The sequence below is a fragment of the Oreochromis aureus genome, linkage group 6, assembly GCF_013358895.1.
Source record: "Oreochromis aureus strain Israel breed Guangdong linkage group 6, ZZ_aureus, whole genome shotgun sequence".
Classification (NCBI taxonomy): Eukaryota; Metazoa; Chordata; class Actinopteri; order Cichliformes; family Cichlidae; genus Oreochromis; species Oreochromis aureus.
Window position 1 is genome coordinate 11,738,400 of NC_052947.1, and position 12,408 is coordinate 11,750,807.

Sequence of the window (12,408 nt, forward strand, 5' to 3'; positions counted from 1 at the left end):
TACAAAAAACAAACTTATTCCATCCCTGACTGGTCATAATGGAATGTGTAGCAACTGTTGAATGCTTGTTGACGTCATACCATAAACGTGTACACATCCATTGTGGCTTCAAGAATTCCTTTCAGCTTTCGCATTTCATCTGCCCCCGTGTCTGTTGGAGGCAGGCCCACACACTGTAAGAAGTTCGAGGTGGCATCTGGGCCCTTGAAATTTATGACAAGTGGAAAAATTAGTAAGACGGGAACAAAAACCTGATTTCAATAACTACAAAGCAAAAGCAATGAGATTAATTGTGCTTGTCTGATTGTCTGATTGTGATTAATTACATTGATAGCTTGGCTGGGTGATTAATAATGCCTCTCCAATATTTGTACATATCAATACTTTACTCAAGGGAAACTGCAAGGACAATTGCTGTATTATGGCTGCAGCATAAAGGATAATAATAATATCACAGCGCCACACTGAAGGCCTTATTATGTAAAGTAAGTTTTTTATACAGCACTGATAAAATAAGATAATGTTCAAAATTATTATAGCAAAATATATACAGACTTTGTTTTTAAATGTGGCTATGTCAGAAGTCCTGAAGTTACTGTTGTCTTTAAGTTTTAACAACAGCTTCCCACCATAGATGATGGCAAGGGTATCTGATTTAAGGGTACAGATAGCCTTTCGAGAAAATCTGGAGTATGCTGAATCTATGCTGAGCTGCTATTATATACATATACATATATAAAAATGCTTCATTTGATTAGCTTCCAGTTTACAGTTAGCTTCCAGTTAGCTAGGGCAGATTTTGGCCAAATACATATGTTAGCAAGGTTTGAGCTGAAATTGGCTGCAAATTGGCACAAATAGAATATTATGCTATGCTGTGAGATTTATGCCATCAAATATTTTCTAGCTGTAAACAGTCTCCTGTACTTATAATAGGGTAAGTGTAGTTAGCTTAGCTGCTAGCGAGCAAGGTTAATCTTTTTACAACATTTACTTAATGCTCTAAAAACAGGATATGTCAAAAAATAAAAGTAATTAAAGTAGAAGTTATTCATTTAGAAATAAAACTTATTCACAGATAACACAGAAAAAAAGAAAAACCTAGTTATTTAAAATATTTGTCATGAAACATCGTTTTGATATTACCAGATAAAAATCAGTCTGGTTTTGTTACAATACCTACTCAATGTTTCTACACTCCAGTATTCTCTTACAACCACATGTGTAAATAATCATATTAATTATGTATTTAGTTTTGCATTTTCTTTGTCATACTTTAAAGTGGGACAGAATAGATTCATATTTTTTGACAAATTTTGGGATTCACTTTGTAACTCTGGTTTTAAAAAGGTGCTATAGAAATAAAGTTTATAATGAATATTATTACAACAACAAAAGCGCAACAATCAGACAAGCCCTTATGAGCAAGCGCTTGGTGACAATGGGAAGGAAAAACTCCCTTTGCCACCTCCTGATAAAAAATACTATATTATGTTCTCTGTATGACGACATATGGAAAGAAATGAATAAAAACCTTTGACGAGTTTCTTAATATGACAAAGCATTTCGCCATACTCAGATCAAATATTGGGAAATCTATTGTTTGAGATGTTTAACCACACCAGTGCACTTCCTAATGTTTTCACAGTCACTCTTCAATTTTATTTTTTCAAGCTCAGTGAAAAATGTGCCTAATCACCGATGTGAACAGGTCATGAGCTGATCTTGATCTTTTTGGTATGTGATTTGGGCAGTTTGACAACTGTAGTCATAACAAGAATCTCGTGGCAGTACCCGGGAAGCTGCAGCCACACTAACAACATAATGTTCTAGCCACACTGACCATTTGCATATATTCAAAGTCAGCTTAACATCTGTTGCATGGAAAAATGTTTTAAAGGAATAGACAGCAATAACAATATGATGTCTGTACTTGTAGCTTTGTGTTGTGTTGTGCTACAGTTACACTAACCTGTGCGCAGGTATCTTTTGTGCATACTGCATTACTGCAAGATCCACCAATGCAACAAGACAAGCATTTAAAATAAAGAAAGATTATATAGGTTACTGCATTTAGAAGAGTGTGAAACTTACAAGTGTAAATATTATGTGTGTTTCTATTTCCTGATCTTACCTCTGTGCACTGGATCCTGCTGTTGGGATAAGACAGAGTTGAATGTTAGCATTGCAATTTTACCAAAACTTGTTTAAACAGCAGTGTTTGGAAATTATTTAAGACCTATTTTTAATACAAATTTAGTCAGGAAATAGCATCAAATGTTGAAACTGAGAAATGTTCCTGTTTTTTAAATCTCTGATTAAAAGGTTGTAGTGACATGATTAGGTATGAAGGATTTGGTTTGAATTTTTCAGAAGTACACATGGGAGGGGTTCACCACTCTGTGAGAACAAGTTAAGCATAATGCTCATCAGTGTAACTTCTTCATTTATGGTCCATGTTTAAAAGATTCAATCCAGATGAGTCTCTGTGCACAAGACACTGGGCTGAAAAATAAACGTGCTGCACTGGAATCATTAGTACACATGGCAGGTGGAACTTTCACATCTGCGAAGGCACCACTGACGCCACCATCCAAATGACATCGAAGGCTTATTTTAATAATAATAATAATGGATTGGATTTCATATAGCGCTTTTCAAGGCACCCAAAGCGCTTTACAATGCCACTATTCATTCACTCTCACATTCACACACTGGTGGAGGCAGCTACTGTTGTAGCCACAGCTGCCCTGGGGCAGACTGACAGAGGCGAGGCTGCCATATTGCGCAATCGGCCCCTCTGGCCGATGGCGTGATACCAACAAAGTATCAACCTAAATGCTGCACATATTATAGCAGAAGGGCTCGGCAGTAAACGAGTCCAGGTGCTAAAGGGGAAATACCTGAGCAAGAATGGAGAACCTTTGGCTTCTGTCGTCAGCTCCCAAATACTTACAAAGTCTTATTAAAGGAAGAGGCAGTCCAACAAAGTGGTAAACATGTCCCATAATGGTAAATTAATGATCCCAGGGTTTTCTGAGTTTTTCTGAATTTCTGAGAATTTTCATACTTAGATTTGAGTTTGGGTTTTAGTATTCCAGTGTTTGAAGTTTTGACTTCCTTTTAGCCTTGAGTGCTTAAAAGAAGGCAACTGAGGATTTATTCCAGTTGCCTTCTTTTCTCCGATGAGATTTCTTTAGTTTTCTTATAGTGAGTTTGATTTCTTGTAATCTTATTGAATCTTTTTCTTTCTGAAGCTTCTGCAATCTTGTGTTTCAGTTCATGATCTCATTGATATTCTCGTGTGGTGAGTTTTAATTTTATTGTACTGTTTGAGTTGTTTCTTGTCCAGAGTTGTGGATGCTTGTTCTAGTACTAGTTTTGAATTAGTTTCAGCTCATACCTTGAGTTTCTTATCTGTGTTTTGTTCTATCAGCGTTTCCTTCTTGGTTTTTTCTCTGGATTTTTCTGTTGGATGTTGTTGTATTGGACTTATTTTGGTTAGCCCACTTTGGGTTGAACATTCAGCCCCTTAAACTTTCATATTTGCCATGTAACTTTGCAATCCACAGCCCTCAATTACAATTTTACACAAAGTCCCAGGTTAATGAGGCTGTAGAAGTGCATCAAAAACCACCTAGAGTTGTATATGTTTGTTGATTAAAATAATATAATGTTTATTTTCTCGTAAGATTGTATATTATTAAAATGCTGATGTTAAAAAAAAAAAAGCTCCTATTCTGTTCTAAGAGACTGGCTACAGACAAATATTGAAACTGTTAACAATACGTCACAAAATCAGCAAGAAGGAGCATGTAGCTTTAAAATCATGCTGCTGAAATAATATTTGGGCAAACCGTCTTTGGTTTTGTAATAATAATAATAATAATAATAATGATGATAATGATAATAATAATAATAATAATACATTTGATTTGTGGGCACCTGTCTAAAACCCAAGGTCACCGTACAAAGCATAAAATATAAACAGTAAAACAATTAAAAAAAAAAACATTTTCAGTAAAGCTAATGGAAAGAATTGATTGCTCAATTCCGATTTTTTGATCAAATCCGTTTTTTTTGTCTGCTTGTTTACACTACAAATAAAATGCGACAGCAAACACGCTCTAGTGTGAACGCTCAAAGCAGCCCGCATGCGCAAAAGAAGACGTCACACACCACGCGCTCTGTTTAGACCCAGAGCAAACAACGTTGTTTGACTGATGGCCCTTAATATAAAGACTTCGGACTTTACGTTTCCCAGTTTTTGCTTTAAATTATTCTGTTATTTACATAATAATGTAAATAACCTAATAATGATCCTTATTGCTGTTTTAGAGAGGAGCGGTGCTTCAAAGGATAGTTGCAGATTTCTGTCAAAGGATAGTTGCAGATTTCTGTCAGAATTTGCAGATTATACAGTACAAATAAAATGTTCACGTTGTCTTCCCAACAGTTTCACTGACATCTACACTGGATGGCCAGGAAGCGTTCGCGATGTCTTCTCGGGCGCTTCTCCGGCGCTGATAATTGGCGTCTGTCTTGTGTCAGTGACGTAAAAGACGGATTTAATGCGCTTTCGCATGCAGTGTGAGCGTAGCCTAAGAAATAACCTATTGTTCGTCTTATTTCTCTGCTTATGCCTTTTATTGTTGTCCAGAAACTACCTAAACACACCCATGAACCGCACCGTTGTTGCATCATTTTGACTCATTCTCACATACGTCATTATTCATGGCTTAAATAAATACAGGTGTCATTAAAAAACAAATATGTATAAATCCACAGCTGAAAATAGTCCTCATCAAAAGCACTGTTACTTGTGTTTGAAGTTGACACTTGAAGAAGTTCATGAGCCACTTGAACATGAGTGGGATTTTTTTTTAAAGGAAAAAACTATATTATCTTATAAATATTAATACGTTAATTTTAGATTATAGTGTATAAAGTGTATAATGTGTAGGTTTCTTAATCCAGTGATAAAAAACCCTGTCTGAGGCAAAATGACCATCGGTCTTATGTAAATATTATGTAAAGGGTCAGCTTTGCACATCGGCTGAGTAACCTATAGTAACTTCCTCCCTCTGGCGAGATAGTTTTTAGCCAGCAAACTTGAGCAAATAAAGCTCGTGTGGATCAATGCACATTTATTGTTCTAGTAAATATTTACCACAGCAGGACGTACAGCATGTTTGTGGGTCCACAATAGTCATGTTCCTTATGATTCATAGGTCATGGTGAATAAAGGGACATGAAAATATCTCAGCAACAATTATAATGAGATCATTTATTGTCACTTTGGGAGATTTTTTTTTCCAGTCATGCCAACAGTCTTTCCCTTTAATGAGCTGGCGACTCTCATATATTAAAGACACAAAACTTGCTCTTACCAAAGGAGCTCCCCAGTAGGTAAATCAACAGGAACAGGTAATGTGCTCTCATAATGCAACCAGTCTCATGAGATGTGAGGGCTTTGTGTTGAAAATCACTGGGGAGAGAAGAAGAGAAAGCAAGTGACACAGTAGTCTAGACATTACAGGGATCACAGGGATCACATAACTAGCAGGTGGATTAATGATCGGGATGTTAAAACAACTGACACTCAGTGCCAAAGTGCTGTATATCACAAATGATCTTGGTAAGATCATTTGTAACTTGTGGCTCAAGCCATCTAAAGCTTTAAACGTTATATAACCAATCTTTTTAGGCAAACAATGAAAAGTCAGTCCATTACTGACCTTTCACTCTCATGTCTGTGTGTTTAGTGGCTGAAAGCAATCAGGGAGTGGCTGTTAGAAGTCTTACATGCAGCCACATAAAGTTACCTTTAACATGGCGACATTAAAGCATGATGAGAGAATTGACGTATCAGTGGAAGGAATGCTGAAACCCTACCTCACACAGCTTATAAGAATGAAAACAAAGACAACATTCACATGACCCTCCTCTTAAAACACATTGCAGATTGTCATAACTAGTAGAGTAATTCCTTTAAAAAAAACCTTCTAATTTTGACTTTTGTGGCGATTTCCTTCAGAGATGATGAAACTTTATCTAAATCTGCTGCTCGGTGCTGTTGCAAAAATAAAGAATCTCTTCACAGAACTGTACTTCTGTTTGGGTGCGGTGAAAACAGACAATGCACTGATGACTTCATTGTTACTCATGGTCATGAAAGCCATTGTCGCAATGTTAGGCACTTGCTTCTGTTCCTTGAGAAACACATAAAACAGTGTCAGATTATATCAGTGTTATTAATCTGACACCTGCATGCAATATTTAGAGTCATGCTGGTATCTGTAAATGCTGCTCCTTCACACATTAGCCATGAAGAGAGAAATGTGTTAGTCACTCAGACTAAACATGTGCCTTCATCTACATGTCAACTCTTCTGAAAGGGGTTTGATATAGTGACCAAAAGCTTTATCAACATACATGCGATAACTTTATAAGGAGCAGCTTTGATCTGCATGCGGGAGGTTTGTTTGTTTCCACAAAGTGGCCACACACTCACACAACATGACTTATTTAGCTTTTTAACTGTTATTTTTAATTTTACAAGACTTCTGTAAATTTGAAGTTCCTTGTTCACTTTATTCCACTTTTCCTGTGAGGTGATGATAAAACTTTTGGTTTGATTTGTACACCAGACATCCTTCATGAGACAACACTTCAGTTTTCTCAACTTTTTTCTGTTTTTAAAAAACACTATATTAACCCGGGCGGCACGCTGGCACGGTGGTTAGCACTGTTGCCGCACAGCAAGAAGGTCCTGAGTTCTATTCCACCATCAGGTCTTTCTGTGTGGAGTTTGCATGTTCTCCCCGTGTTTGCGTGGGTTCTCCCCGGGTACACCGGCTTCCTCCCACCATCCAAAGACATGCAGTTTGTGGGGTTAGGTTAATTGACTAATCTAAATTGCCCATAGGTGTGAATGCGGGAGTGAACGTGAGTGCGAATGGTTGTCTGTCTCTGTGTGTTAGCCCTGCGACAGACAGACTGGCGACCTGTCCAGGGTGTACCCCGCCTCTATGACAGCTGACATAGGCTCCAGCGCCCCCCGCGACCCTGAAAAGGATAAGCGGAAGCGAATGGATGGATGGACTATATTAACCCAGTTATGTCATCGTGATTACAGTACTAGAACACTTGTGTGGCTCTGATTCATTACCAGCACGCACAAATATGCTGGGCTGCCTGAAAAATGAATACTCGATTTATTTCATGTGTTTTTGGGGGATTGTTGTTGTTTTTTTGCCTTTATTTATGTATTTATTTTGATAGGAAAGGAAAGCTGGGAGAAAACCCCATGGGTTGATTTGATGCTGGCCTCTGAGTGATTATGTGGTAGAAATTAAATTTTAAAAAAGTAAAAGTAGATTTAGATTTTTACTCATGCCATACACAACGACCTCCTCTAATCCAGCAACAGTCAAAATGCAATTAGTTAATAAAAGAAGAGAAAAACCTATAATGTTATAGATAAATTGCAGTTTACATCCTATGAATTGGTTCCCCCGAAAACTCTCGCCCTGTTGATGCCTCATCATGTGTTGCAACACACATCAGTGTGCGAGAACAAATGATGATTTAAGGTTTAAATGTTTGCTCAGTATCAGTCCTCCTCCTCAGCCCTTTGTACGCCTGCCGACTGAAAGACCAACACCACTGAGACACTTTGTGAATAATTTGCTATTTTCAAAGACACAGATTAATAGAAGAGGTGTGAATGTGTTGGAAAACTTTAGAACTTTAATGCTGGTTACACAATGTTGGCCAAATTCACATATAATTAAAAGCAAACACATTTAATATAAAAAAAATAAATTTCAGAGTTGTTATTCTAAATGTTAGCTTAAGATATAAAAAGCAAATAGTATTGCATTGTTATTGGCACACATCTGAACCGTTAGAGAGAGTAAAACAGAGAATAAGAAAAGTGAAACAATAACACAACCCATCCTCGCTGAAGAATGCTTTTATGTTTGAGTGAAAATAAGTAAAAATAAGTAAGCAATTTGTTTTTTATGCTTTACTTATAGACGTGTAATAATTTGTACCATTTGTTGTATGCACGTTGAATTTAATATTTTCCTGCTTCTGTGTTTAAAGCTTTTTGAATGCAGTATATTTTCTTATGAACAAGAGTAAAATCTTTTGATCTCCTTTAGAAAGTCATATTTTTTTTATTGGTACCACTGTAAAGAGCACAGAGATGCCTCTTCTTCGAGGATAACCCACCGACCTGAAGACTCAGTTTAATAAGGTAGCTGTTATTCCCATGCATGAAATCCCCAAATAGCACATTTTCACTGGAGGTACAGACTCACAGGGCAAGAAGGACCAAATTATTATGAGCTGAAGGGATTTTCTGCTTTATCTGCATCTGTTTGCTACTGAATAACAAGCCTACATACAGCAGTGATTAAACATCTCTTGAATAGAAGTAGATCTATGAGTTAAGTCTGTGATAAGCTTTAAAATGAGCAATATGTCCTTTTGATGGAGTTTCAGGGCTGGCTAGGAACTTAAAATGATATAACAGCAAATCAAATTAAAGCCAGATTTCTTACCTGATCAGGTCTGTAGGTAGAGTTGTTCAGGTCTTGTAAATCACCTCTGTTAAACACTGTCTCCTGACACTTGAGGCACCGGTGCACGAGTGATGGGTGCGTTTCCTTGTGACTGTGACACCGGTGATGATGGCTGAATCCTACCTGTTGCTCAAGAGTCCTGCCCTTTTTCTTTTTCTTTTTTTGTAGGGCGTGTATTATACTGTAATCAGAGCTTTTATGAAGATGACGGCATGTGATCTGCTGCTTTGTGTATGAATGTCTGTATAAAGTGGAGGAAAAAGACAGGGAAAAAAAGGCAAACGGCATAAAGTTATTTCTGAATAGCAGGTTGCACTTTCGCTTTATTTGTTTTTGGATTTCTTGTCAACTTGGTGCAGACACCAAGACACATTTTTCCCAACAATGAAAAAGAGATTTTATCCGTCTTCAGGCTTTCCTCTGTACATTTAGTAACTTTTGCCGTTCACTCTGCCCAGGCACTGTAAAATTAAGATATGTAAAGTTAATGTTGCGTCCAACTATTTTGAAAACAAGTTATTTTGGGCTTTGAGAGGCTTTATTTGCCTGTTGTGATTTATCACAAACACGTACACAGCATAGCACGCACACGCAGATCTAGTTAAACTGGTTTGCTGCTCTTTGGCAGAAAAGAGAAAAGAAGACAGTTTTTACCAGAGAGGATTTATTCAGGAAACATCGTTTCGTCTGACTGGTACAGTGAGAACATTGTTATAGTCCCTTCTGTGGTGTCAGTACACTATTAGGGCTTATACAGAGTCAGACTGAGGCTGTGTCCCAATCCAGCGCAGTGTTGCCAACTCCTCAGTACGGAAAATCGCTATTGGTTGTCCTAAAAGTCGCTATAAGTCGCTAAATGACGTCATCGCCTAATTTGCATAATTGGTCATGCTAATGTAATTGTAACCTACCTACGTTGTTGGAGAGAGAAATAACATCGTGGAAGAGACATAAAGTGAGTAAAAAACGTCCTAAATGCATTTAGAGTTTATTTATAACTACAAATTACATTTCTTTTAGCAATTATCGTTTTTTTTTAATGTCACAATTCCAACCCTGCTCCTTTACCCGGGCTTGGACCGGCAAAAGTGACCCGAAATAGGCACTCTGGTGGAGTTACTTTGTGTGTGTGAGTGTGTGTTTATAAGTAGTTTTAAACCTTGTGATCCACAAAACAGCATAAGAGTAAAAGAAGAACTGACTGCGTTACAGTCAGTGCGGGAGCAGCGGCTTTGCTCATGCGCGATTCATTTGCAGTTTGGACGCATAGGTGTGAACATCTGCCCTGATAGCAGCTGGGGGAGGACTATCCTCTGCCCGCGAGCGCTTTGGAACGGGCGAGGTGCCCACGGCAGCACGCGCTGCTTGTTGAGAGTAAAGCGATACGCGCTTTCACGTCAAAAAGTCGTCATAAATAAGTCTCCAATAACACCAGAAAAAGTCGCCAGATTTGTCGCTAGTCGCTTTTTAGAAAAAAAAGTCGCTAAGGGGGTTTGAAAACTCGCTAAATATAGCGACAAAGTCACTAAGTTGGCAACACTGATCCAGCGACCGCACGCTTCGGAGTACGCGCAGTTCGCGTACTACTAGGAAGTACGAGAAGTGCGGAAGTGAGAGGCTTGTGAAATGGGACATCACTTTGATTAGTTGAGTATCTGAGGCTGAGACCACGGGACTGTAAAAACATGATTGTTGGGCTTCATTTCTATACTGAACAGTCATTTTAAGATTAGTTAGTAAATAACAATTAGCTAATGTTGTTCATGAGACTAAAATCATCTCACTTTGGTAATGTAAATATAATATGGCCAATATTATATTATATTTATTGTCAGATTATTATGATATATTACAGCAGTGAGCTTGAACTCTGTGTCAAAGATTCAAGTTGCAGTTATTTATATTTCCAATCACCTTAAATCTTCACTCAAAGACAAGTCTCTTTGACAGTGTATATATAGATGTATTATATATAAGAGACAAATATTCATTCAATATGTTGGCATTATTACATTTGGCTCAATGCTTACATATATGTGTAAAAAGAAAATGTATGAGCTGTGATAACTGTTTCTGATAGAATGAAGAGTAGACTGATATATTAAATATTCTTTTATTGGGTGAGAAAATCAGAGCATGTCATAACTGCTTTAAGTCATACAGAATAGATATCAGAGCCTTAAACAGGCTGACTTCTGCTAAATGGGTCAAACTGGGCAGAAAGTCTACAAACACATAACATCCTTATAGAATATGATGTAACACTATAGATCAACTTACCTCATAATATATAAAGCATATAAACAATTACAGCAATATGGTGCAACAAACACAGCAGTGCTACTAATCCAAAATACTCAAAGCTTTATAGAACTGAAAAAAAAAACATGAACATTTATTTTTAGCTCCATTCTGCTGTTGATACATACTTTAGGTTTCTGGACATTAAACTTGTTGCTGCCTTTCATAGTGTGTAACTTGAAGGCCCTGAGTACTTTCTCCCACACTGAAAACACTGGAATGATAAAATTATTTGAACATTACCTAATAAGACTGATTCAGGACAGACAGTTAGTTATGTTAAACTTTCCTAGTAGTCCTTCACAAACAGGGAACAGTCTGTCTATTCTCTCCATCTGTCAGCTGCTGCTGGCTCTTCCTCCTCCTCTTCCTCACACACTGCTGAGTTTGTCCTGGTGGATCATCAGGGGTGCAAAGCCTCACAGATGATGTGCAGCAGTGGCTCCCTCAGTCTGTCCTCACTCTGGACACTTGCAGTTGTCACACATGGAAATCAAATGTGTGATAAGCTGCAGGATTCAAACACAAGTGTAACTTATAAATACATGTTCATACTTTTATTCCACAATCAGAGAGAAAGAAACAGAGAGAGAGTGCAGGACAGACAGACAGGTGACAGTCTCAGGTGTATACACTGCTACAAAACAGCACAAGAGAAGGAGGATTTAGTGTTTGTGTTATTACGAGTGCTAAACAAGAAGAGTTCCCAGATGGTACAGTGGACACATGCGTGACTCCTGTGATTAAAGCATCTTTCTTTCAGCTTAACGAGTGAACCGTCAGCTCGTTCAAACACACGTTAAAGTCCGTTTGGCTCGACACCACCGAACAGAGGCAGCAATATAACATAGCTAACATTAACAGTGCAGTGAATCCTGCTTGTGCCGTCATATTCAGGACTGCAAACCGAGCAGCATCACTGACTTTCAGCTTGTTGTGTTTGTGGATATATGACTGACTTTAATTATCCATAAAATCATCACATTCTCTGTAAGACTAAGGTCAACTATATGGGTGACGTATATTTTAAGGCTTTAAAACCAAGTTAACGCTGAAAGTACAAACATCACTAATGTTACATAACTTTGCCGACATGTGGCCAACAGTAATGTTTTAATGTTCTTCATTATTAAACATTCGCACATAAATAAGTGACATAATATTCAGTACTTACTTTTGAGAGTTTACTCTTTGGCCGCTCCCTTCTGCCGTATTTTGCAGCGAAATTATCCACACCCACCGCCGCGCTATGAATTGTGGGATCTATGGGACCACGAAGCGTGCACCGGACCACGCTTGATATTTGGGGGGGCCGAATAAGCGGTTGTACAATCTGCGGGTCTGATTAGGAAACGTGATTTTGATGTCCTGAAAAGTACTTTACCGACAAACAGTTACTCCAAAAGTAAGTAGAAGGCAAGCGAAACCCCCTGGAAGTTACTTTGAAAGACCCTCAGACGGACACAAAGATAAACCTAGAGCGAAAAAAATGGCTAACCCCAAGCTAGCAGGT

The 12,408-nt window shown here is 38.0% G+C and overlaps 1 protein-coding gene across 1 annotated transcript in view; it reads right to left on the reverse strand.

Moving 5' to 3' along the window:
• LOC116314637 overlaps nucleotides 1-8,686 on the reverse strand; it is a 32,400-nt gene extending 23,714 nt beyond the window's left edge. Inside the window, exons 1-5 of the mRNA XM_039613223.1 lie at nucleotides 8,574-8,686; nucleotides 5,391-5,488; nucleotides 2,135-2,153; nucleotides 1,973-2,006; nucleotides 81-203 (exon numbers count right to left, since the gene is read on the reverse strand). Of these exons, the coding sequence (XP_039469157.1) occupies nucleotides 81-203; nucleotides 1,973-2,006; nucleotides 2,135-2,153; nucleotides 5,391-5,442 (228 nt within the window). The 5' untranslated portion in view covers nucleotides 5,443-5,488; nucleotides 8,574-8,686. The remainder of the gene's footprint in view (nucleotides 1-80; nucleotides 204-1,972; nucleotides 2,007-2,134; nucleotides 2,154-5,390; nucleotides 5,489-8,573) is intronic.
• Between the last annotated feature and the right edge of the window lie 3,722 nt (nucleotides 8,687-12,408).